This window comes from Salmo salar, chromosome ssa29 (genome assembly GCF_905237065.1).
Source record: "Salmo salar chromosome ssa29, Ssal_v3.1, whole genome shotgun sequence".
Lineage (NCBI taxonomy): Eukaryota > Metazoa > Chordata > Actinopteri > Salmoniformes > Salmonidae > Salmo > Salmo salar.
Genome location: NC_059470.1, coordinates 41,424,027 through 41,450,000, shown reverse-complemented (window position 1 = coordinate 41,450,000; position 25,974 = coordinate 41,424,027). Strand labels below are relative to the sequence as shown.

The following is a 25,974-nucleotide window of genomic DNA, read 5'->3' as shown; positions in this document are numbered from 1 at the left end:
TTATTGTTTCTTGGGTCTAATTGTGTTGCTGTCCTGGGGTCTCTCTCTCTCTCCCCCTCATTCTCTCTCTCCCTCTTTTGCTCTCCCCATTCGCTCTCTCTCTCCCTTCCTTTCTCTCCCCCCTTCTCTCTCTCCCCTCTCTCTCCCTCCTATCTCTCTCTCCCCATATCTCCCCCTTCTTCTCTCTCTCTCTCCCTCTCCCCCCTTCTCTCTCTCTCCCCCTATCTCCCTCTCTCTCTCCCCCTATCTCCCTCTCTCTCTCCCCCCTTCTCTCCCCCTTCTCTCTCGCTCTCTCTCTCTCTCTCTCTCTCCCCCTTCTCTCTCTCCCTTTCTCTCTCTCTCTCTCTCTCTCTCTTTCTGTCTCTCTCCCCCTTCTTACCCTCTCTCTCTATCTCTCTCTCCCCCTTCTCGCTCTCTCTCTCCCTCCCTCTTTCTCTCTCCCCATTCAATCGAATGTATTTATAAAGCCCCTTTTTTTTTTACATCAGCCGATATCACAAAGTGCTGTACAGAAACCCAGCCTAACCCCCCAAGATGTTCAAATGTTCATAGATGACCAGCAGGGTCAGATAATAATAATCCCAGTGGTTGTAGATGGTGCAACAGGTCAGCACCTCAGGAGGAAATGTCAGTTGGCTTTTCATAGCTGACCATTCAGAGGTTGAGACGGCAGGTGCGGTAGAGAGAGAGAGTCGAAAACAGCAGGTCAAGGACAAGGTCGGGACAAGGTAGCACGTCCGGTGAACAGGTCAGGGTTCCATAGCTGCAGGCAGAACCGTTAAAACTGAGACAGGAAGGGTCGGGAGACACTGTGGCCCCGTCCGACGATACCCCCGGACAGGGCCAAACAGACAGGATATAACCCCACCAGCTTTGCCAAAACACAGCCCCCACACCACTAGAGGGATACCTTCAACCACCAACTTACCATCCTGAGACCAGGCCCGAGTATAGCCCACAAAGATCTCCGCCACGGCACAACCCAAGGATGGGCGCCAAGGAAGACCACGTCAGTGACTCAACCCACTCAAGTGACGCACCCCTCCCCGGGACGGCATGGAAGAGCACCAATAAACCAGTGACTCAGCCCCTGTAATAGAGTTAGAGGCAGAGAATCGCAGTGGAGAGAGGGAAACCGGCCAGGCAGAGACAGCAAGGGCGGTTCGTTGCTCCAGTGCCTTTCCCTTCACCTTCACACCCCTGGGCTAATTCTCTCTCTCTTTCTCTCTCCCCTCGCTTTCTCTCTCCCCTCTCTTTCTCTCTCCCCTCACTTTCTCTCTCCCCTCACTTTCTCTCTCCCCTCTCTTTCTCCCTCCCCTCTCTTTCTCTCTCCCCTCTCTCTTTCTCTCTCCCCTCTCTCTTTCTCTCTCCCCTCTCTTTCTCTCTCCCCTCTCTTTCTCTCTCCCCTCTCTTTCTCTCTCCCCTCTCTCTTTCTCTCTCCCCTCTCTTTCTCTCTCCCCTCGCTTTCTCTCTCCCCTCTCTTTCTCTCTCCCCTCTCTTTCTCTCTCCCCTCTCTTTCTCTCTCCCCTCTCTTTCTCTCTCCCCTCGCTTTCTCTCTCCCCTCTCTTTCTCTCTCCCCTCTCTTTCTCTCTCCCCTCTCTTCCTCTCTCCCCTCTCTTTCTCTCTCCCCTCTCTTTCTCTCTCCCCTCTCTTTCTCTCTCCCCATCTCTCTCTCTCATTATTGTGCACTTGGCCAACTATTTGGTACACTTTTAAAGAGAATGGCTGTAACGAATTTCGGCCTCATTCACCAGGCCCCCCTCCCCATCTACTCCTCCCCATCTACTCCTCCTGTTCCTCCCCCCTCCCCATCTACTCCTCCCCCCTCCCCAAGTACTCCTCCCCCCTCCCCCCTCCCCATCTACTCCTCCCCATCTACTCCTCCCCCCTCCCCATCTACTCCTCCCCATCTACTCCTCCTGTTCCTCCCCCCTCCCCATCTACTCCTCCCCCCTCCCCATCTACTCCTCCCCCTCCCTCCTCCCCTTCTACTCCTCCTGTTCCTCCCCCCTCCCCATCTACTCCTCCCCCCTCCCCAAGTACTCCTCCCCCCCTCCCCCTCCCTCCTCCCCATCTACTCCTCCTGTTCCTCCCCCTCCCCCTCCCCCTCCCCAAGTACTCCTCCCCCCTCCCCTCCCTCCTCCCCATCTACTCCTCCCCCCTCCCCTCGCCCCCCTCCCCATCTACTCCTCTCCATCTACTCCTCCTGTTCCTCCCCCTCCCCATCTACTCCTCCCCCCTCCCTCCTCCCCATCTACTCCTCCTGTTCCTCCCCCTCCCCCCTCCCTCCTCCCCATCTACTCCTCCCCCCTCCCTCCTCCCCATCTACTCCTCCCCCCTCCCCCTCCCCATCTACTCTACCCCCTCCCCCCCTCCCCATCTACTCCTCCCCCAAACCCCCTCCCTCCTCCCCATCTACTCAGCCCGGCCTGCCTCCTCTTCATTAGAACAACCAGTCAGAGCCTCAGCTCTCAGCCCGGCCCGCCTCCTCTCCATTAGAACAACCAGTCAGAGCCTCAGCTCTCAGCCCGGCCCGCCTCCTCTCCATTAGAACAACCAGTCAGAGCCTCAGCTCTCAGCCCGGCCCGCCTCCTCTCCATTAGAACAACCAGTCAGAGCATCAGCTCTCAGCCCGGCCCGCCTCCTCTCCATTAGAACAACCAGTCAGAGCCTCAGCTCTCAGCCCGGCCCGCCTCCTCTCCATTAGAACAACCAGTCAGAGCATCAGCTCTCAGCTCTCAGCCCGGCCCGCCTCCTCTCCATTAGAACAACCAGTCAGCTCTCAGCTCTCAGCCCGGCCCGCCTCCTCTCCATTAGAACAACCAGTCAGAGCCTCAGCTCTCAGCTCTCAGCCCGGCCCGCCTCCTCTCCATTAGAACAACCAGTCAGAGCATCAGCTCTCAGCTCTCAGCCCGGCCCGCCTCCTCTCCATTAGAACAACCAGTCAGAGCCACAGCTCTCAGCTCTCTGCCCGGCCCGCCTCCTCTCCATTAGAACAACCAGTCAGAGCCTCAGCTCTCAGCCCGGCCCGCCTCCTCTCCATTAGAACAACCAGTCAGAGCCTCAGCTCTCAGCCCGGCCCGCCTCCTCTCCATTAGAACAACCAGTCAGAGCATCAGCTCTCAGCTCTCAGCCCGGCCCGCCTCCTCTCCATTAGAACAACCAGTCAGAGCATCAGCTCTCAGCTCGGCCCGGCCCAGCTGTATCCTGTTGACCTGAGTCCAGAGCTCTTCATTAAAACAACCAGTGATTTTTTTAATAAACAACAAATTAGCTGTAGGAACAACGCAGTTCTACAAAGATCACAGTCAATGAACGTAATGGTTTAATTACTGTGTATTTCACTGTTACATAAAGGGTTTTAGTCTGCAGCGAGAGAGGCTCCGCTCTGTTCATATAACCATGAAAACAAAGTCACCCTGTGGTACTGGGGATCTGGTCATTCACAGATTAAACAGTCAGAAATACACTGGACCTCTGTTAGAGATTAAACAGCCAGAACACTGGACCTCTGTTAGAGATTAAACAGTCAGAACACTGGACCTCTGTTAGAGATTAAACAGCCAGAACACTGGACCTCTGTTAGAGATTAAACAGCCAGAACACTGGACCTCTGTTAGAGATTAAACAGTCAGAACACTGGACCTCTGTTAGAGATTAAACAGTCAGAACACTGGACCTCTGTTAGAGATTAAACAGCCAGAACACTGGACCTCTGTTAGAGATTAAACAGTCAGAACACTGGACCTCTGTTAGAGATTAAACAGTCAGAACACTGGACCTCTGTTAGAGATTAAACAGCCAGAACACTGGACCTCTGTTAGAGATTAAACAGTCAGAACACTGGACCTCTGTTAGAGATTAAACAGCCAGAACACTGGACCTCTGTTAGAGATTAAACAGTTGCCCTAGGATAGAACTCTCCCCAGAGTGTGTGTGTGTGTGTGTGTGTGTGTGTGTGTGTGTGTGTGTGTGTGTGTGTGTGTGTGTGTGTGTGTGTGTGTGTGTGTGTGTGTGTGTGTATGACAGGTTCCTTCCTTAATAACTGGAAACCAGCAACAGCAGGTTGATATTGAGCTGAGTCAGAGAGACTTCTCCCTTTAGCTGGAAACATCTACACCCATGGAGACATAACACTGATGACATGACAAGACAAATCCCTGCCCAGGAGAAATCATGTACATATTCTGTAGACTACTGTTTCCACTGTACTCATAAAACCATTTCTTTCCCCTCAACACGTCTACATTCATTTACGTTATGTACTTTAAATATTCATGTTTTTCTACTGGCAGAATAGATAGTGGAATGAAATAGCCCAGTTAAACCAGGAAGTTCTCTCTCTGTGTCTGTGTCTGTGTCTCTCGGGAAGGCAGGAAGCAGCGTGGGCTGGCCAGAGTCTGTGTGTCACCGCCTGCGTCACATGCCAGGAGGGGGGTTTTCTCCAGTGACGATAAGGCCGAGGAGCGGAGCAGTCTGCCACAGACAAGGGGAAGAAAGGCTGAGACTGGTACGGACGGTGCCGTCTGGCTACAATAGAAAACAAAAGCGGAGCGGTCTGTTCGAGCATTAAAAAGCTTTTGGATTATATACCTCGTTACTCTAATGGTGCTCGGATACCTGGTTTACTGGTGAGTTGCGGCGCGGTGGGTTATTTAATACCGTTCTGTGTTATTTACGGTGTAAAAGCTTCGGGGTGGAGACACACACACACACACACACACACACACATAGTTTGGATGTTATGTGCTCTGTGTCACCACAGTAGAAACGGCAGTGGCTCTAATAATTTCACTCATGATATGTTCGGTTCCGTTATAGACAAAACGGTGCTATTTAAATAAGGGTATTGATAGAGTATCATTTAGTCGACCGTTGTTATTTGTATGAATCTGACCTGTTTTCTCAGCGGAGTTGGTTTATTACTACTTCTGTTATGTTTTAAACAAGTTTAGTCGCTGTTTGGCTTTTAATGATAAACCAAGTGATTGGAACATGTTGCGTTCAGGACAGGTGATGATAATACATTGGATATTGTTTTCTGCTGAATATCACTAGATTTCATAAACTAGGCTGAGGATTTTAGAATGACAAGACAATATCCATGTACATGGTAGCCTACTGTAGGGCTATTATAGGGCTACTGTAGGGCTATTATAGGGCTACTGTAGGGCTACTGTAGGGCTATTATAGGGCTACTGTAGGGCTATTATAGGGCTACTGTAGGGCTATTATAGGGCTACTGTAGGGCTATTATAGGGCTACTGTAGGGCTACTGTAGGGCTACTGTAGGGCTATTATAGGGCTACTGTAGGGCTATTATAGGGCTACTGTAGGGCTATTATAGGGCTACTGTAGGGCTATTATAGGGCTACTGTAGGGCTATTATAGGGCTATTGTAGGGCTATTATAGGGCTATTGTAGGGCTACTGTAGGGCTATTATAGGGCTACTGTAGGGCTATTATAGGGCTACTGTAGGGCTATTGTAGGGCTATTGTAGGGCAACTGTGGGGCTATTGTAGGGCTACTGTAGGGCTATTATAGGGCTACTGTAGGGCTATTATAGGGCTACTGTAGGGCTATTGTAGGGCTATTGTAGGGCAACTGTGGGGCTATTGTAGGGCAACTGTGGGGCTATTGTAGGGCTACTGTAGGGCTACTGTAGGGCTATTGTAGGGCTATTGTAGGGCTATTATAGGGCTACTGTAGGGCTATTATAGGGCTACTGTAGGGCTACTGTAGGGCTACTGTAGGGCAACTGTGGGGCTATTGTAGGGCTACTGTAGGGCTATTATAGGGCTACTGTAGGGCAACTGTGGGGCTATTGTAGGGCAACTGTGGGGCTATTATAGGGCTATTGTAGGGCTACTGTAGGGCTACTGTAGGGCTATTATAGGGCTACTGTAGGGCTATTGTAGGGCTATTATAGGGCTACTGTAGGGCTACTGTAGGGCTACTGTAGGGCTATTATAGGGCTATTATAGGGCTATTATAGGGCTATTATAGGGCTATTGTAGACTAGTTGATTTAGGTGATGTTGTTTTTCCGACAGTGTGATGAATACATTTATTCATTAGTTCTCCTCCAGTGGTGCAGCGTCTCTGTAAAACCCAAATCAAACGTCTGGATTTAAAAGTACAAGGTAGTGAAACGCATTTCTCCCCGCGTCAACGCAATCAAAAGCGTCAATTTATCCGCTCACTTTATTAAGTGAATAAATGCTGTTAAAGTGAGCAAATAAATAGCCAGAAAGTAGTCTGTTTGTGCATTCTGTGTGTCATTTTGACGTGTAGTTTAGTGTGTATTTAGTGTTTAGCTACCAGTGCCAATAATACATGTGTTATTGAAAACATGAATTTGCTGCCTGCCTTTGTTGACCTGGAGAACTGTCCGGTAACCGGGACAGGAAACAGCCGAGGAACTCCGGTGGAAAGAATGAGACCGGCTTAATTCTTTACAAACTGCTGTTAGATACAACTCCTCACAGCGCAGGAGACAGGCACAACAGAACAGAGACAACTGGATTATGGTTATTCTCATGAGGATTACATTGGCATATACACTACACTGTGTATGTGAATCCAGCTCTCTACTGTCGCTCGGGCAAATGTTGATCCCGGTAGACGGGGTCTTTTCGGTTTAACCGGAGCCACTACGGCGTGAGCTGCCCTGTCACGGTTAATGGAAGTGTTATCGTAGAAATGATCATTGATCACAAGGAGGATTGATCGGGTCAACATGGGGAAGCTGTCCACGGCTAATCAGACGTGATATATAATGATTGACTGTCGTATTAGAAATGAGTCTGCGCTATTCAAATACAATGACCCCCATGTGTGTTGATAGCATTGTTATTGAAATAGACATTGAGTCTTCATTCGGCTATTTGATCATTCACGATTGATTGATTGATTGATTGATTGATGAATCACACCGTTAATCAGGGGAGTTCATATGCCACTTGGCGCAAAGGAATCCCTTTCATTTATCAATCTCTGTCTGATTAGCTGAAAATCACTTACAGTTTGGTAGTTAGTAACCAGAGGATTGGTTATTCTGCGTTGGAGCACACAATGTTTACAAGACCAAAAAACGAATCCTGCGTTTTTATGTTGTCTGGAAGGCTATTTTCAATGCATGTTTTTGGATAGTAATATTTTTGATGAGTGGAATGTATCACTGTATTTTGCTCAGCAGTTGATGTAGTGTGTGTAGTAGTAGTGTGTGTGTAGTAGTAGTGTGTGTGTGTGTGTGTGTGTGTGTGTGTGTGTGTGTGTGTGTGTGTGTGTAGTAGTAGTAGTAGTGTGTGTGTGTGTGTGTGGTAGTGTGTGTAGTAGTGTGTGTAGTAGTAGTGTGTGTAGTAGTGTGTGTAGTAGTAGTGTGTGTGTGTGTGTGTGTGTGTGTGTGTGTGTAGTAGTGTGTGTAGTAGTGTGTGTGTAGTAGTAGTGTGTGTAGTAGTGTGTAGTAGTAGTAGTGTGTGTGTGTAGTAGTGTGTGTAGTAGTAGTGTGTAGTAGTACTAGTGTGTGTGTGTGTGTGTGTGTGTGTGTGTGTGTGTGTGTAGTAGTGTGTGTAGTAGTAGTGTGTGTGTGTGTGTGTGTGTGTAGTAGTGTGTAGTAGTAGTGTGTAGTAGTAGTGTGTGTGTGTGTGTGTGTGTGGTAGTAGTAGTGTGTAGTAGTGTGTAGTAGTAGTAGTGTGTGTGTGTGTAGTAGTAGTAGTGTGTAGTAGTGTGTAGTAGTGTGTGTGTGTGTGTGTGTGTGTGTGTGTGTGTGTGTGTGTGTGTGTGTGTGTGTGTGTGTGTGTGTGTAGTAGTAGTGTGTAGTAGTGTGTAGTAGTGTGTAGTAGTAGTGTGTGTGTGTGTGTGTAGTAGTAGTGTGTAGTAGTGTGTGTAGTAGTAGTGTGTGTGTGTGTGTGTAGTAGTGTGTAGTAGTGTGTAGTAGTAGTGTGTGTGTAGTAGTGTGTAGTAGTGTGTAGTAGTGTGTAGTAGTAGTGTGTGTGTGTGTAGTAGTAGTGTGTAGTAGTAGTGTGTAGTAGTGTGTAGTAGTGTGTGTGTGTGTGTGTGCATGTTTTTGGATAGTAATATTTTTGATGAGTGGAATGTATCACTGTATTTTGCTCAGCAGTTGATGTAGTGTGTGTAGTAGTAGTGTGTGTAGTAGTAGTAGTGTGTGTGTGTGTGTGTGTGTGTGTGTGTGTGTGTGTGTGTGTGTGTGTGTGTGTGTGTGTGTGTGTGTGTGTGTGTGTGTGTGTGTGTAGTAGTAGTAGTAGTAGTGTGTGTGGTAGTGTGTGTAGTAGTGTGTAGTAGTAGTAGTGTGTGTGTGTAGTAGTGTGTGTAGTAGTAGTGTGTAGTAGTACTAGTGTGTGTGTGTGTGTGTGTGTGTGTGTGTGTGTGTGTGTGTGTAGTAGTGTGTGTAGTAGTAGTGTGTGTGTGTGTGTGTAGTAGTGTGTAGTAGTACTATGAAGTAGTAGTGTGTGTGTGTGTGTGTGTGTGTGTGTAGTAGTAGTAGTGTGTAGTAGTAGTAGTGTGTGTGTGTGTGTAGTAGTAGTAGTGTGTAGTAGTGTGTGTGTGTGTGTGTGTGTAGTAGTAGTAGTGTGTAGTAGTGTGTAGTAGTAGTGTGTGTGTGTGTGTGTAGTAGTAGTGTGTAGTAGTGTGTGTAGTAGTAGTGTGTGTAGTAGTGTGTGTAGTAGTAGTGTGTGTGTGTGTGTGTGTGTGTGTGTGTGTGTAGTAGTGTGTGTAGTAGTGTGTGTGTAGTAGTAGTGTGTGTAGTAGTGTGTAGTAGTAGTAGTGTGTGTGTGTAGTAGTGTGTGTAGTAGTAGTGTGTAGTAGTACTAGTGTGTGTGTGTGTGTGTGTGTGTGTGTGTGTGTGTGTGTGTAGTAGTGTGTGTAGTAGTAGTGTGTGTGTGTGTGTGTGTGTGTAGTAGTGTGTAGTAGTAGTGTGTAGTAGTAGTGTGTGTGTGTGTGTGTGTGTGGTAGTAGTAGTGTGTAGTAGTGTGTAGTAGTAGTAGTGTGTGTGTGTGTAGTAGTAGTAGTGTGTAGTAGTGTGTAGTAGTGTGTGTGTGTGTGTGTGTGTGTGTGTGTGTGTGTGTGTGTGTGTGTGTGTGTGTGTGTGTGTGTGTGTGTGTGTGTGTAGTAGTAGTGTGTAGTAGTGTGTAGTAGTGTGTAGTAGTTGTGTGTGTGTGTGTGTGTAGTAGTTGTGTGTAGTAGTGTGTGTAGTTGTTGTGTGTGTGTGTGTGTGTAGTAGTGTGTAGTAGTGTGTAGTAGTAGTGTGTGTGTAGTAGTGTGTAGTAGTGTGTAGTAGTGTGTAGTAGTAGTGTGTGTGTGTGTAGTAGTAGTGTGTAGTAGTAGTGTGTAGTAGTGTGTAGTAGTGTGTGTGTGTGTGTGTGCATGTTTTTGGATAGTAATATTTTTGATGAGTGGAATGTATCACTGTATTTTGCTCAGCAGTTGATGTAGTGTGTGTAGTAGTAGTGTGTGTAGTAGTAGTAGTGTGTGTGTGTGTGTGTGTGTGTGTGTGTGTGTGTGTGTGTGTGTGTGTGTGTGTGTGTGTGTGTGTGTGTGTGTGTGTGTGTGTAGTAGTAGTAGTAGTAGTGTGTGTGGTAGTGTGTGTAGTAGTGTGTAGTAGTAGTAGTGTGTGTGTGTAGTAGTGTGTGTAGTAGTAGTGTGTAGTAGTACTAGTGTGTGTGTGTGTGTGTGTGTGTGTGTGTGTGTGTGTGTGTGTGTAGTAGTGTGTGTAGTAGTAGTGTGTGTGTGTGTGTGTAGTAGTGTGTAGTAGTACTATGAAGTAGTAGTGTGTGTGTGTGTGTGTGTGTGTGTGTAGTAGTAGTAGTGTGTAGTAGTAGTAGTGTGTGTGTGTGTGTAGTAGTAGTAGTGTGTAGTAGTGTGTGTGTGTGTGTGTGTGTAGTAGTAGTAGTGTGTAGTAGTGTGTAGTAGTAGTGTGTGTGTGTGTGTGTAGTAGTAGTGTGTAGTAGTGTGTAGTAGTAGTGTGTGTGTGTGTGTAGTAGTGTGTAGTAGTGTGTAGTAGTAGTGTGTGTGTGTGTGTAGTAGTAGTGTGTAGTAGTGTGTAGTAGTAGTGTAGTAGTAGTGTAGTAGTAGTGTGTAGTAGTGTAGTAGTAGTGTGTAGTAGTGTGTAGTAGTGTAGTAGTAGTGTGTAGTAGTGTGTAGTAGTGTGTAGTAGTAGTGTGTGTGTGTGTAGTAGTAGTGTGTAGTAGTGTAGTAGTGTGTAGTAGTGTGTAGTAGTAGTGTGTAGTAGTGTAGTAGTAGTGTAGTAGTAGTGTAGTAGTAGTGTGTAGTAGTGTGTAGTAGTATAGTAGTAGTGTGTAGTAGTGTGTAGTAGTGTGTAGTAGTGTAGTAGTAGTGTGTAGTAGTGTAGTAGTAGTGTGTAGTAGTGTGTAGTAGTGTGTAGTAGTGTGTAGTAGTGTGTAGTAGTGTAGTAGTGTGTAGTAGTGTGTAGTAGTGTGTAGTAGTAGTGTGTAGTAGTGTGTAGTAGTGTAGTAGTGTGTAGTAGTGTGTAGTAGTGTAGTAGTAGTGTGTAGTGTGTAGTAGTAGTGTAGTAGTAGTGTGTAGTAGTGTGTAGTAGTGTAGTAGTAGTGTGTAGTAGTGTGTAGTAGTGTGTAGTAGTGTGTAGTAGTGTAGTAGTAGTGTGTAGTAGTGTAGTAGTAGTGTGTAGTAGTGTGTAGTAGTGTAGTAGTAGTGTGTAGTAGTGTAGTAGTAGTGTGTAGTAGTGTAGTAGTAGTGTAGTAGTAGTGTGTAGTAGTGTAGTAGTAGTGTGTAGTAGTGTGTAGTAGTGTGTAGTAGTGTAGTAGTAGTGTGTAGTAGTGTAGTAGTAGTGTAGTAGTGTAGTAGTAGTGTGTAGTAGTGTGTAGTAGTGTGTAGTAGTGTGTAGTAGTGTAGTAGTAGTGTGTAGTAGTGTGTAGTAGTGTGTAGTAGTGTGTAGTAGTGTGTAGTAGTAGTGTGTAGTAGTGTAGTAGTAGTGTGTAGTAGTGTGTAGTAGTGTAGTAGTAGTAGTAGTGTGTAGTAGTGTGTAGTAGTGTGTAGTAGTGTGTAGTAGTATAGTAGTAGTGTGTAGTAGTGTGTAGTAGTGTGTAGTAGTGTGTAGTAGTGTGTAGTCGGCTATAGCCTAGTCGTCTCCGGTCATTTCGTCATTGAGCGGTTCTCTAGCCGTTCAATGATCCTTTTGTTTACAGACAGAGACTGAGGTTCTATTCCACCGGGGAAACTTTCTGTTCAATCATATTTTGTTTGTCATGTCCTCATGAGTTTTTGTTGTTGTATTGATCTTGTCAGTTGGCCTTTTCATTGTGACTAAGGCACTTCCTCTTTTGGCATTTTACTGAGCATCTAAAACGGAATGATTGATTTAATCACAATGGTTAACCTCTACAGCATAATAATGGTTAAACTCTACGGGATTGGTGTCCCCTGGGCGGCTAATGCGATTAGCATGAGGTTGTAACAAAAAAATGTCCCAGGACATAGAAAGATCTGATATGGGCAGAAAGATTAACAAGAATTTAAGATAAGTGCGCTGTCCAATTACAGTGAAACAATACCATTCTATTGTTTGAGGAGAGTGCACAGTTATGAACTTGAAAATGTATTAATAAACCGATTAGGCACATCTGGGCAGACTTGATACAACATTTTGAACAGATGTGCAATGGTTCTTTGGATCAGTCTAACACTTTGCACATACACTGCTGCCATCTAGTGGCCAAAATCTAAATTGCACCTGGGATGGAATAATACATTATGGCCTTTCTCTTGCATTTCAAAGATGATGGTAGAAAAAAACAAATGTTTTTTTTCTTTGTATTATCTTTAACCAGATCTATTGTGTTATATTCTCCTACATTAATTTCACATTTCCACAAACTTCAAAGTGTTTCCTTTCAAATGGTATCATGAATATGCATATCCTTGCTTCAGGTCCTGAGCGGTTAGATTTGGGTCATTTTAGGTGAAAATTGGGGGGGGGGAAAAGGGGCTGATCTTTCAGATTAATAACCATGCAGCACAATTACAGTTCAGCGAAAAATATATTTTACAGTTTTAATTGTGATAATCACCAAGTATCATATTTTCTCACACAGCTTTTGTTTTGAATGTGGCTGCTATAAAATGAAATGCTCTCGGTATGTTGAATCACACTGCATTACAGGACATATCATATCTGGCAGCTCTTCCTCAGTGGGAGTCATCCTCATTTCCTGCCTCACCTAGGCTGTGTCCCAACTGGTGCCCTTTGTAGTACCCTACCCCATATGGGCCTTTACATGTCCAGATCCTCCTAATGAACTTACCTACAGCGGTCCATGTGGTGCTGCAGGAACCAGGAAATCCGAGACAGACAAGGAGACACTATATAGATTATTTTAAATAGCCACTTCCTGTGCACTAAGGCACATGTTTCACAACCACAGGAAACTGTTTAACTGACACACACACACACACACACACACACACACACACACACACACACACACACACACACACACACACACACACACACACACACACACACACACACACACACACACACACACAGCTCCTCAGCTGGGAGAGAGACAGAGAGACAGCCTGTCTGTCCCTCGTGAATGTTGTTGGTCACAGAGAATGGCCCGGCTTTGTCTCCGGACAGGAGACAGGGGGGGAAGTGGGGCGTGCTGCCCCTCTGTGTGAGAGAGGGGTGGGGTCTGACCACACACAGACCGTGCTCCTGTCTCCAGGGAGTTAACAGGAGCTGATGGAACAGAAGCTGTTGTCTGGTTTATTATCCCTACCGCAGCAGATAGCAGAATTAAAGGGTGACAACTAACAGTCTTTCTCTTCTTTTATATATTTATATATAAATAAATATATATAAATATATATATATATATATATATCCCTTCGTTTCCTCATCCCTGGGATGAGTTTTGGCTTCTGCAAATGTTTCAGACACTCAATGAAAATCAAATCCTACTGATTTCATATGCATCTGCAGTTGTTGTTATCTCAATGTATAAATATTATCGTTGACTTTAAATAGACGCGTAGTGGAAAAAAGCTTAGAGCAGCGCCAGGTGTCATCAGAAATCAGTGAAGCGGTGACATATAAAGTGTCTGACTGGCAACCTCTTGCAGGCATTTTTGGCTCCATTGTGCTAAACAGGTTTAGGGTTCGTCTAATGGAGAGTTCTCAAGTGTCCAGTAGACTGCACCACACTACCTTGTCCCAGGTCTAAATCAGGCCCTAATCATTAATATCACCCCACCTGGTGTCCCAGGTCTAAATCAGGCCCTGGTCATTAATATCACCCCACTTGGTGTCCCAGGTCTAAATCAGTCCCTGGTCATTAATATCACCCCACCTGGTGTCCCAGGTCTAAATCAGTCCCTGGTCATTAATATCACCCCACCTGGTGTCCCAGGTCTAAATCAGTCCCTGGTCATTAATATCACCCCACCTGGTGTCCCAGGTCTAAATCAGTCCCTGGTCATTAATATCACCCCACCTGGTGTCCCAGGTCTAAATGAGTCCCTGGTCATTAATATCACCCCACCTGGTGTCCCAGGTCTAAATCAGGCCCTGGTCATTAATATCACCCCACCTGGTGTCCCAGGTCTAAATCAGTCCCTGGTCATTAATATCACCCCACCTGGTGTCCCAGGTCTAAATGAGTCCCTGGTCATTAATATCACCCCACCTGGTGTCCCAGGTCTAAATCAGTCCCTGGTCATTAATATCACCCCACCTGGTGTCCCAGGTCTAAATCAGGCCCTAATCATTAATATCACCCCACCTGGTGTCCCAGGTCTAAATCAGTCCCTGGTCATTAATATCACCCCACCTGGTGTCCCAGGTCTAAATCAGTCCCTGGTCATTAATATCACCCCACCTGGTGTCCCAGGTCTAAATCAGTCCCTGGTCATTAATATCACCCCACCTGGTGTCCCAGGTCTAAATCAGTCCCTGGTCATTAATATCACCCCACCTGGTGTCCCAGGTCTAAATCAGGCCCTGGTCATTAATATCACCCCACCTGGTGTCCCAGGTCTAAATCAGTCCCTGGTCATTAATATCACCCCACCTGGTGTCCCAGGTCTAAATCAGTCCCTGGTCATTAATATCACCCCACCTGGTGTCCCAGGTCTAAATCAGTCCCTGGTCATTAATATCACCCCACCTGGTGTCCCAGGTCTAAACCAGTCCCTGGTCATTAATATCACCCCACCTGGTGTCCCAGGTCTAAATCAGTCCCTGGTCATTAATATCACCCCACCTGGTGTCCCAGGTCTAAATCAGTCCCTGGTCATTAATATCACCCCACCTGGTGTCCCAGGTCTAAATCAGTCCCTAATCATTAATATCACCCCACCTGGTGTCCCAGGTCTAAATCAGTCCCTGGTCATTAATATCACCCCACCTGGTGTCCCAGGTCTAAATCAGTCCCTGGTCATTAATATCACCCCACCTGGTGTCCCAGGTCTAAATCAGTCCCTGGTCATTAATATCACCCCACCTGGTGTCCCAGGTCTAAATCAGTCCCTAATCATTAATATCACCCCACCTGGTGTCCCAGGTCTAAATCAGTCCCTGGTCATTAATATCACCCCACCTGGTGTCCCAGGTCTAAATCAGTCCCTAATCATTAATATCACCCCACCTGGTGTCCCAGGTCTAAATCAGTCCCTGGTCATTAATATCACCCCACCTGGTGTCCCAGGTCTAAACCAGTCCCTGGTCATTAATATCACCCCACCTGGTGTCCCAGGTCTAAATCAGTCCCTGGTCATTAATATCACCCCACCTGGTGTCCCAGGTCTAAACCAGTCCCTGGTCATTAATATCACCCCACCTGGTGTCCCAGGTCTAAATCAGTCCCTGGTCATTAATATCACCCCACTTGGTGTCCCAGGTCTAAATCAGTCCCTGGTCATTAATATCACCCCACCTGGTGTCCCAGGTCTAAACCAGTCCCTGGTCATTAATATCACCCCACCAGTGGTGTTTAGTGGTGTTGGAGACCCAGTGGTGTTTAGTGGTGTTGGAGACCCAGTGGTGTTTAGTGGTGTTGGAGACCCAGTGGTGTTTAGTGGTGTTGGAAACTACAGACAGCATCTCTAGGATGTTTTGTCTTCATGTTGTCACATTAAACACTCCTTCTAAACATCTCATCATCCCTGCTAGTGGCCCAGGCTCTTTCATTTAGTGGTGTTGCAGTGCTGACGACGTGTTTTTCAGCCAGATAACAGTCCGGAGGCCAGGCAGGCTAGTCATTGGAGGATTGGTGGGCTGGTGACCGTAAGGGTTTGGTCTGTTGGCAGAGCACTTCCTGTCTCTAAGACAGATTTATTAAAGACACTGCTGCTATTTTATAAGGGGGGTGGGGGTTTAGTCTGGTGGCAGAGCACTTCCTGTCTCTCGGACGGATTTATTAAAGGTGGTGAGGGTTTAGTCTGGTGGCAGAGCACTTCCTGTCTCTCGGACGGATTTATTAAAGGTGGTGGGGGTTTAGGGCTCTATCATCTGGAGTTATGAAACAAGTCAGTAATGATGCAGGATGAAAACAAGTGTTGAATGGATAAACTCCTCTGAGGGAACCCTTACTCATCCTCCACTCATCCCCCTCCTCTCATCCCCCTCCACTCATCCCCCTCCTCTCATCTCATCCCCCTCCTCTCCACTCATCCCCCTCCTCTCCTCTCATCCCCCTCATCTCATCCCCCTCCTCTCATCTCATCCCCCCTCCTCTCATCTCATCCCCCTCCTCTCCTCTCATCCCCCTCCTCTCCTCTCATCCCCCTCCTCTCCACTCATCCCCCTCCTCTCCTCTCATCCCCCTCCTCTCCACTCATCCCCCTCCTCTCATCTCATCCCCCTCCTCTCCTCTCATCCCTCTCATCTCATCTCATCTCATCCCCCTACTCTCCTCTCATCCACCACCTCTCCTCTCATCCCCCTCCTCTCCTCTCATCCCTCTCCTCTCATCCCCCTCATCTCATCCCTCTCATCTCCTCTCATCCCCCTCCTCTCCTCTCATCCACCTCCTCTCCTCTCATCCCCCTCCTCTCATCTCATCCCCCTCCTCTCCTCTCATCCCCCCCTCTCCTCTCATCCCCCTCCTCTCATCCCTCTCATCTCATCTCATCCCCCCTCCTCTCCTCTCATCCCCCTCCTCTCCTCTAATCCCCCTCCTCTCCTCTCATCCCCCTCCTCTCATCCCCCTCCTCTCATCCCTCTCATCTCCTCTCATCCCCCTCCTCTCCTCTCATCCCCCTCCTCTCCTCTCATCCCCCTCCTAAAATCTCATCCCTCTCATCTCCTCTCATCCCCCTCATCTCATCCCTCTCATCTCATCCCTCTCATCTCCTCTCATCCCCCTCCTCTCATCTCATCCACCTCCTCTCCTCTCATCCCCCTCCTCTCCTCTCATCCCCTCCTCTCCTCTCATCCCCCTCCTCTCCTCTCATCTCATCCCTCTCCTCTCATCTCATCCCCCTCCTCTCATCTCATCCCCCTCCTCTCCTCTCATCCCCCTCCTCTCCTCTCATCCCCCTCATCTCATCCCCCTCCTCTCATCTCATCCCCCTCCTCTCATCTCATCCCCCTCCTCTCATCTCATCCCCCTCCTCTCCTCTCATTCCTCTCCTCTCCTCTCATCCCCCTCATCTCATCCCCCTCCTCTCCTCTCCTCTCATCCTCCTCTCCTCTCATCTTCCTCTCCTCCTTGACAATGTACTATACATCACTGAACTGAAGGATGTCTGTTCTGGAGCTGAGAACAGTCATTCAGCCTTCCTCCTCCTCCTCCTCCTCCTCCTCTCCTGTGGTGTTTGTGATCTAGTGTTGATGCTCAGAGCCAGACGGCCATGATGACCTCTCTGTCTGCAATTTTATTAGGAATCTAGTAAAATTATATTTTTTCTTGCAGTGTACAAAAGGGAGGGCGGGGGGGTCAATGTAAATTGTCCGGTGGCGATTTTATTAATTGTTCAGCAGTCTTATGACTCGGGGGTAGAAGCTGTTGAGGAGCCTTTTGGTCCTAGACTTGGCGCTCCGGGTACTGCTTGCCGTGCGATAGAAGAGAAAACAGTTTATAACTTGGTGTGACTGGAGTCTCTGACCATTTTATGGGCTTTCCTCTGACACCGACTATTATATAGGTCCTGGATGGCAGGAAACTGGGCCGTTCTCACTATCACTTCCGTAGCGCCTCTATAGCACGAGGCGTGTTCTGCTGGGCAACACAGAGAGCACACAAATAGCAGAGACCATTGTAAATTTCCACTCAGAAATCAATGGTTGTAGCAGCCTTTTAGGCCTATGCTCTGATTTTAGAGCATATACCCATGAACACCACCAGCACCATGCTAATAACCCTGTGTTTCTCAGATCAGGTCCATGCTAGCTAGCACCATGCTAATAACCCTGTCTCCTCTCCCTGTGTTGCTCAGATCAGGTCCATGCTAGCTAGCACCATGCTAATAACCCCGTCTCCTCTCCCTGTGTTTCTCAGACCAGGTCCATGCTAGCTAGCACCATGCTAATAACCCTGTCTTCTCTACCTGTGTTTCTCAGATCAGGTCCATGCTAGCTAGCACCATGCTAATAACCCCGTCTCCTCTCCCTGTGTTGCTCAGATCAGGTCCATGCTAGCTAGCACCATGCTAATAACCCCGTCTCCTCTCCCTGTGTTTCTCAGATCAGGTCCATGCTAGCTAGCACCATGCTAATAACCCTGTCTTCTCTACCTGTGTTTCTCAGATCAGGTCCATGCTAGCTAGCACCATGCTAATAACATGGTCTCCTCTCCCTGTGTTTCTCAGATCAGGTCCACGCTAGCTAGAGCCATGAGCGGTCTACTGAAGAGGAAGTTTGAGGAGGTCTATGACGAGGACCAGTGCTACTCCTCGTCTTCCTCAGCCTACTCCGGATGGGACTCGGAGGGGGAGAGCTGCTACTCAGACACCCTTGACTCAACACCCAGCAACCCTGGCTCTCCAGACGCACATTGCAACAGTGAGTATCTAATCTACTACGCCAGGCGGCTGATAGTGGATGGTAGTGCTGGTAGTGGATGGTAGTGCTGGTAGTGCTGTCTGATAGTGGATGGTAGTGCTGATAGTGGATGGTAGTGCTGGTAGCGCTGTCTGATAGTGGATGGTAGTGCTGGTAGTGCCTGCAACTCATTAAAAACAGGCGTACTGCCTCAGACAGAGCAGCTCATTAAAACAGGCGTACTGCCTCAAACAGAGCAGCTCATTAAAACAGGCGTACTGCCTCAAACAGAGCAGCTCATTAAAAACATATATCTGTCTGTCTGAATACTTTTGATATTCCAGGCCCTGGTTTTGGGTCAGTGGAGGGTTGGCTAGAAGGGAAAACGGTTGTTAGTGTTCCCAGGATGACAGGGCAGGGAGCCAGAGAGCGAGCGGGATGGCAGATGGCCAGGCAGAGAGAGAACACACAGAGCCTTGTCTGGGCTCTAGGTACAGACCCTGCACAGGTGTTGCCTGCCTGGAAGAGAGTGGGGAGGGAGGGATGTAGAGAGAAAGGCATGTTGGAGCACGAGGTGAAGGGTGATACTTTGTTCATCTAAAAGGAGATAGTTGAACTGGTAGTATAACAGACCTTAAAGAGTGGAGAGTTTGTTCTCCCGTTGTTATCAGGTGGGTGGATGTCACGCTGAAACAGGCTGCAAATGGCAGCTCACCCTCCACCCTCCTCACCCTCCCTCCGCCCCTCCTCACCCTCCTCACCCTCCCACCCTCCTCACCCTCCCTCCGCCCCTCCTCACCCTCCTCACCCTCCCACCCTCCTCACCCTCCTCACCCTCCCTCTGCCCCTCCTCACCCTCCCCGCCCTCCTCATCTACCCTCCCTCCCCTCCTCACCCTCCCACCTCCTCACCCTCTCCCCCTCTCACTACCCTCCTCACCCTCCCTCTGCCCCTCCTCACCCTCCCTCCCTCCTCACCCTCCCTCTGCCCCTCCTCACCCTCCCTCCCTCCTCACCCTCCCTCCGCCCCTCCTCACCCTCCGCCCCTCCTCACCCTCCGCCCCTCCTCACCCTCCCACCCTCTGCCCCTCCTCACCCTCCCACCCTCCTCACCCTCCCTCCGCCCCTCCTCACCCTCCGCCCCTCCTCACCCTCCGCCCCTCCTCACCCTCCCACCCTCCGCCCCTCCTCACCCTCCCACCCTCCTCACCCTCCCTCCCTTCGCCCCTCCTCACCCTCCCACCCTCCTCACCCTCCCTCCGCCCCTCCTCACCCCTCCCACCCTCCTCACCCTCCCTCCGCCCCTCCTCACCCTCCCACCCTCCTCACCCTCCCACCCTCCGCCCCTCCTCACCCTCCCACCCTCCTCACCCTCCCTCCGCCCCTCCTCACCCTCCCACCCTCCTCACCCCTCCCTCTGCCCCTCCTCACCCTCCGCCCCTCCTCACCCTCCCTCCGCCCCTCCTCACCCTCCCACCCTCCTCACCCTCCCTCCGCCCCTCCTCACCCTCCCACCCTCCTCACCCTCCCACTGCCCCTCCTCACCCTCCGCCCCTCCTCACCCTCCCTCCCTTCGCCCCTCCTCACCCCTCCCTCCGCCCCTCCTCACCCTCCCACCCTCCTCACCCTCCCTCCGCCCCTCCTCACCCTCCGCCCCTCCTCACCCTCCCTCCCTTCGCCCCTCCTCACCCTCCCTCTGCCCCTCCTACCCTCCCTCTGCCCCTCCTACCCTCCCTCTGCCCCTCCTACCCTCCCTCTGCCCCTCCTACCCTCCCTCTGCCCCTCCTACCCTCCCTCTGCCCCTCCTACCCTCCCTCTGCCCCTCCTACCCTCCCTCTGCCCCTCCTACCCTCCCTCTGCCCCTCCCTCCCTCCCTCTGCCCCTCCCACCCTCCCTCTGCCCCTCCTACCCTCCCTCTGCCCCTCCTACCCTCCCTCTGCCCCTCCTACCCTCCCTCTGCCCCTCCTCACCCTCCCTCCCTCTGCCTCTCCTCACCCTCTCTCCGCCCCTCCTCACCCTCCCTCCGCCCCTCCTCACCCTCCCTCCCTCCGCCCCTCCTCACCCCTCCCTTCGCCCCTCCTCACCCTCCCTCCCTTCGCCCCTCCTCACCCTCCCTCGCCCCTCCACACCCTCCCTCCGCCCCCTCCTCCTCACCCTCCCTCCCTCCGTCCCCCCCTCACCCTCTCTCTGCCCCCCCCAACTATCTGTCGACTAAGTGGAAGGCTTATGACTAAAGTGTCTTATTTATGCTACCATCTAGTGGCAGTAGAAGGGAGTGCAGTTACTTTGACAAACTGCAATTCCCTTAATCTCTCTTGTTCTTGAAAGCTCTTATTAAGTAATGACCAGTGATAATATCATCTCTCTCTCTCTCTCTCCCTCTCTCTCTCTCTCTCTCTCTCTCTCTCTCTCTCTCTCTCTCTCTCTCTCTCTCTCTCTCTCTCTCTCTCTCTCTCTCTCTCTCTCTCTCTCTCTCTCTCTCTCTCTCTCTCTCTCTCTCTCTCTCTCTCTCTCTCTCTCTCTCTCTCTCTCTCTCTCTCTAGCCAAGTCCATCCTGAAGAAGGCTAAGCGTGAACGGCTAGTGCGGGGCAACGTGACCTTTGACATGGTGACAGTGTATCTCTTCCCGCGGTGCCAGGGCTTCAGCAGCGTGCCCAGTAGAGGGGGCTGTTCCCTGGGCATGACGCAGCGCCACAGCGCCCTCCGCAGGTTCACCCTGGATGAGTACACTGTGGAGCAGCGCATCCTCCGCCGGGAGAAACTCCTCAACCAGCTCCGAGAGGAGAAACTAGACGCTCTCAAACAGAAGGTCAGTCCTGACACACACACACACACACACACACACACACACACACACAGACAGACAGACAGACAGACAGACAGACAGACAGACAGACAGACAGACAGACAGACAGACAGACAGACAGACAGACAGACAGACAGACAGACAGACAGACAGACAGACAGACAGACAGACAGACAGAGGTCCCCATATGTGGATTAGCCAGTTATGAAGCTAATATGCAGCAGTGTCTTCTGGTGAAAGGTTTTATTTCTAGTAGTGTAAAGGTTTTATTTCTGATAGTGTAAAGGTTTTATTTCTAGTAGTGTAAAGGTTTTATTTCTAGTAGTGTAAAGGTTTTATTTCTAGTAGTGTAAAGGTTTTATTTCTAGTAGTGTAAAGGTTTTATTTCTAGTAGTGTAAAGGTTTTATTTCTAGTAGTGTAAAGGTTTTATTTCTAGTAGTGTAAAGGTTTTATTTCTAGTAGTGTAAAGGTTTTATTTCTAGTAGTGTAAAGGTTTTATTTCTAGTAGTGTAAAGGTTTTATTTCTAGTAGTGTAAAGGTTTTATTTCTAGTAGTGTAAAGGTTTTATTTCTAGTAGTGTAAAGGTTTTATTTCTAGTAGTGTAAAGGTTTGAGTTCTATAACAAGGGGTATTCTAGCTCTCCTTTCTAGAGAAAACCCACACATGCATCACAATTATCCTAACAGCCCTCGTCTCTCCCTCCCAGCTGACTAAGGGAGGCACGGTGGAATCGGAGGAGGCTGACCGCCTCACCGTGGAAGACATCCCAGAGGACGAGATGGACATCAGCAGCTATAACCTAGACGACGGATCCTTCCTCCACCCTTACCCCTCCAAGCGGAGACACGCCCTGCTGAAGGCCTCGGGGATGAAGGTGGATAAGGAGGAGAAGAGGCAGCTCCAGCAGCTGAGAGTGTCCAGGGAGGACTGTGGTTGTGACTGCCAGGGTTTCTGCGAGCCCGAGACCTGCGCCTGCAGCCTGGCAGGCATCAAGTGTCAGGTAAGACACTCACATATCATCGTTTCTTCAACTTTAACCTTAACAGTAAACTGTGAATAGTTTATATTCCTAACGGTACGAGCAGAGTAATACAATATTCCGATCCCTCCGTGACAAAGCAGAACCTGATTTTTTTTTATTTTTACGTTCTCTTCTCTCCCCAGATGGACCACTCGTCATTTCCCTGCGGCTGCACTAAGGATGGCTGCAGTAACCACGAAGGTCGTATAGAGTTCAACTCCAGCCGGGTTCAGACCCACTACATCCACACCATCATGAAGCTAGAGCTGGAGAAGAGACTGGAGGAGACGTCTGGACCAGAGGAAGAGGACCCGGGAGAGACCACCCCAGCCCCGACCCCGGACCACGCCCACAACCCCCTGTCCGACCTCCCCTCCATCCCAGACCGCCCTTCCTCCTCCTACTTCAGCTCAGAGCTGGTGGCGGTCGAGGAGAACAGCTGCAGCAGCGACATGACAGACTCCTCTGCTTCCTCGGGAGGGAGTGATGACTCAGAGGAAAGGCCGGGGTTAGGCCGTGAGGACGACGTGGATGAAAACGGACTGAGACGCATCCTCAGCTTCGGCGACAACGACTATAACGTAAACAACTACGTTGTTAATGGCAACCGCTGTTGCCCCGAGCAACGGCTACAGCGGCAGGCGTCGCCCGCGACGACGACGACAACCTGGATGTCGGGAGGGTTTAGCGCGGCGGTCTTCCCAGAGGAGAAGGACGATCTCGAGGTGCGCAGAGACAACCGGGCCATGGCCATGTCACAGCTGTTAGATGATAGTGGTAACCGAGGCAACTGTCTGTTCCACCACAGCGGCTGCAGAATCTCTAACCCCCCATCCCTCTCCGTAGACTGCCCCAACGCCCCATCTCCCTCCGTAGACTGCCCCAACGCCCCATCCCCCTCCGTAGACTGCCCCAACGCCCCATCTCCCTCCGTAGACTGCCCCAACGCCCCATCCCCCTCCGTAGACTGCCCCAACGCCCCATCTCCCTCCATAGACTGCCCCAACGCCCCATCCCCCTCCGTAGACTGCCCCATCACCCCATCTCCCTCCATAGACTCCCCCAACGCCCCATCCCCCTCCGTAGATGGCACCGCTGCCAGCTACATGGACCTCAGCTTGTCCTCAGAGTCTGACCTGGAGTTCTTTGATGGTTTCTGTCTGGGTCCTTCCTCCTTCTACAACTCCCTGACGGAGTACCAACACATGGACAACTTCTTTCACTTCCAGTTGCCTAGTTACCCCGGCAGCCAATCACAGGCCAGCGACCCCGGGACCTGCCTGCTGGAATCTCTGATTGGTCTGTCAGAATTTGACCCAGAACCCCCTGCAACGTTCACAGACAATCAGTTGTTGGAAGAAGCCGTCAGGGGTTAACTAAGGGGATCTGAACCGCCAACTGTGTTCTGGACTATGTAGTGAGTTAGCGGGAGATGGGAGTCAATGTAAACAGACTTCTGTTGGAAGAAGCTGTGATTTCTCTCTTGCCTTCCAAATGTTAGCAAAGTAGTTGATAATTACAGCTATATGAAATGGCAGCTAACGTTTCAGTTGGTAATTACAGCTATATGAAATGGCAGCTAACGTTTCAGTTGGTAATTACAGCTATATGAAATGGCAGCTAACGTTTCAGTTGGTAATTACAGCTATATGAAATGGCAGCTAACGTTTCAGTTGGTAATTACAGCTATATGAAATGGCAGCTAACGTTTCAGTTGGTAATTATCGCCATATGAAATAGCAGCTAACGTTTCAGTTGGTAATTACAGCTATATGAAATGGCGGCTAACATATCATAAAAGTGAGATTAAAATAGGTAATTTTCTACATTGTAGAATAATAGCGAAGACGTCAAAACTATGAAATAACACTTGTTGGGTTTTATTTATCGCTAAATGTCAACCTCAGAAACCAAGAATAGTACAGCTGGGTATTAATGAATACTCTGAGAAACCAAGAATAGTACAGCTGGGTATTAATGAATACTCTGAGAAACCAAGAATAGTACAGCTGGGTATTAATGAATACTCTGAGAAACCAAGAATAGTACAGCTGGGTATTAATGAATACTCTGAGAAACCAAGAATAGTACAGCTGAAAATGGCATTCAAAACACATATAACTGTTATATATTATTATTATTATTTAAATTTATTTCTTTTATGATTTTCTATTTATTTTCAGATAAAAACCTACTAAAGCTATGCTAAAACTGTAGTTTGATATTTATAACCTGGAAGTGCAATCTTTCCCTATGTGTCCCAAATAGCACCCTATTCCCTATATACTGTAGCCCCCTATGGGCTCTGGTCTAAAATAGTGCACTATATAGGGAAGAGGGTGCCATAGGGCTCTGGTCTAACGTAGTGCACTATATAGGGAATAGGGTGCCATTTGGAACTGAATCCGTATTAGACATAGTCGGCAATATGGGATTATATAAAATAAAAAATTGGGAAAGTATTTCATATCTGTTCTCTTATCGTTTAAACAACATTTTGGTTAAATTATTTTAGTAGTTTGATCTAATTTACGACATGTTGGGCAATAAGAGATGTTGTTTACTCAGGAGGGCTATGGCCCAATCCCAAATCAATCCCTAAACCCTACGCCATTGTGGAGATCTGAGGTGATTTGATTGGTATAAGCAATATAATGACACTTCCACCTAGCCTATCAGAGCGCAAGGGGGAGCTATTATTAACATATTGACTGCACCTGTCAAATCCAAATCGTCTCTCCACACGTGTGTAGGGTTGAGGGGTCGATTCGGCCAGCGTCTAGCCATCTCTACTAGGCCAGCAGCACAGTGCTTCTGTTTGAGCTGTACTGTGTAACATTCCTATTTTATAAATCAAAATGTACAATTCTGGGTCTGCTGTAGATACTGCTATCTATAATTTTACCATAGAGATTCGCTCTAATATTTTATAAATCATTTGTGTAGATTGAAAGAAAGAATTCTAAATCTGTGTCACTGAATAATTTCATAATTTCATTACTAAGAAAATGCAAATTGCGTATTATTTTTTTTTTTTAAATATTGAAACCTTTTTAATAGATAAATTGTAAATAAATGTAGACTTATTATGAAAGCTTTTGCTCTCCAGTATTTTTCATAGAACTATGGACTATGAAATGCCACTAAAACAAAATGAATTAGAAAGATATCCCTCTGATTGTTGTGACTGAGACGCCATGATATTTTTAAAACAATTTTTTTTTTTTTTTATGGATTTAAAACTGCATATAAATTATGCAGAAAGACTCAGAAAGTTGTGTGTTTTACCTCATGAAGTCCTCAAGCAGACCTTTTGAACATAACAACGGCCGGGATGCTGTGATGACGATAAGGAACTCAGCTCTGATCTGTATGCTGTTTCTACAGCCGGCCCCATTCACACCGTCTCTATACGATCTGATGTACTGTATACTTTAAACAGTGGAAATGTATTCTTCTGTGATCTGCCTTCATTTGCTTACGTTGAGATCATCTCATTGAGAAAAAAAAAAAACCCTAAGGCAACAGAACACAGCTTCTCTGGTGTAAATGCATTAATAATCTAAATACAGATATGGGTAACTATGGGTATTTATTACATTCTTGAATGGAGATCAAACCAGAGCAGTTTTTTTAAAAATAATTTTTCACTCGTTGTCACTCTGTTTTTAAAAAGCTGTTCATTTCATCCAAGTCCCTTTTTTGACAGTTTGTCCCTTCAAAAAAAATCCAAAATAAAACATTTTCTTAAATGCTCGACTTCTCTGTTCTTCTTCTTTAGTGTTCAACCAAACTTTGACCCCCCCCGTCAGATTTGTACTCCTTCACCGTAGCTCGGCCTTTCTATTGGTCAGTCGATGCTTTGTTGCCTTTTATAACCCAACAACAGTAGAAAACAACAAAAAAACATTTTTTAACTACACTGATTCACCGGACAGTTACAGCCTTCAGGATGTGTTCATACCGGTTTACATTTTTCCACATGTTGTTATGTTATATCCTGAATTTAAAACGGATAAAATGTAGATTTGTTTTGTTATGACAAATGTTATTTGTCACATGCGCCAAATATAACAGGACCTTACAGTGAAAAGCTTACTTACTTACAAGCCCTTAACCAACAATGCCGTTTTCAGAAAATACTTACTAAATAAACTTAAGTAAAAA

The 25,974-nt window shown here is 48.1% G+C and overlaps 1 protein-coding gene across 1 annotated transcript; it reads left to right on the top strand.

The window, feature by feature from the left end:
- The first annotated feature begins 4,415 nt into the window (after positions 1-4,415).
- On the top strand, positions 4,416-25,566 carry csrnp1b (cysteine-serine-rich nuclear protein 1b). Its single transcript, XM_014181851.2, has 5 exons — positions 4,416-4,631; positions 17,809-18,001; positions 20,523-20,788; positions 21,493-21,786; positions 21,951-25,566. The coding sequence occupies exons 2-5, from the start codon at positions 17,833-17,835 to the stop codon at positions 23,181-23,183; spliced, it is 1,962 nt and encodes a 653-aa protein (XP_014037326.2). The 5' UTR covers positions 4,416-4,631; positions 17,809-17,832; the 3' UTR covers positions 23,184-25,566.
- The last annotated feature ends 408 nt before the right edge of the window (positions 25,567-25,974 follow it).

Bases quoted from the DNA above. Each gene is read 5' to 3' on its own strand.
- csrnp1b (XM_014181851.2), top strand. From the start codon at position 17,833: ATGAGCGGTCTACTGAAGAGGAAGTTTGAGGAGGTCTATGACGAGGAC. The intron at 20,789-21,492 runs GTCAGTCCTGAC...TCTCCCTCCCAG, and splicing joins TAGACGCTCTCAAACAGAAG to CTGACTAAGGGAGGCACGGT. The intron at 21,787-21,950 runs GTAAGACACTCA...TTCTCTCCCCAG, and splicing joins TGGCAGGCATCAAGTGTCAG to ATGGACCACTCGTCATTTCC.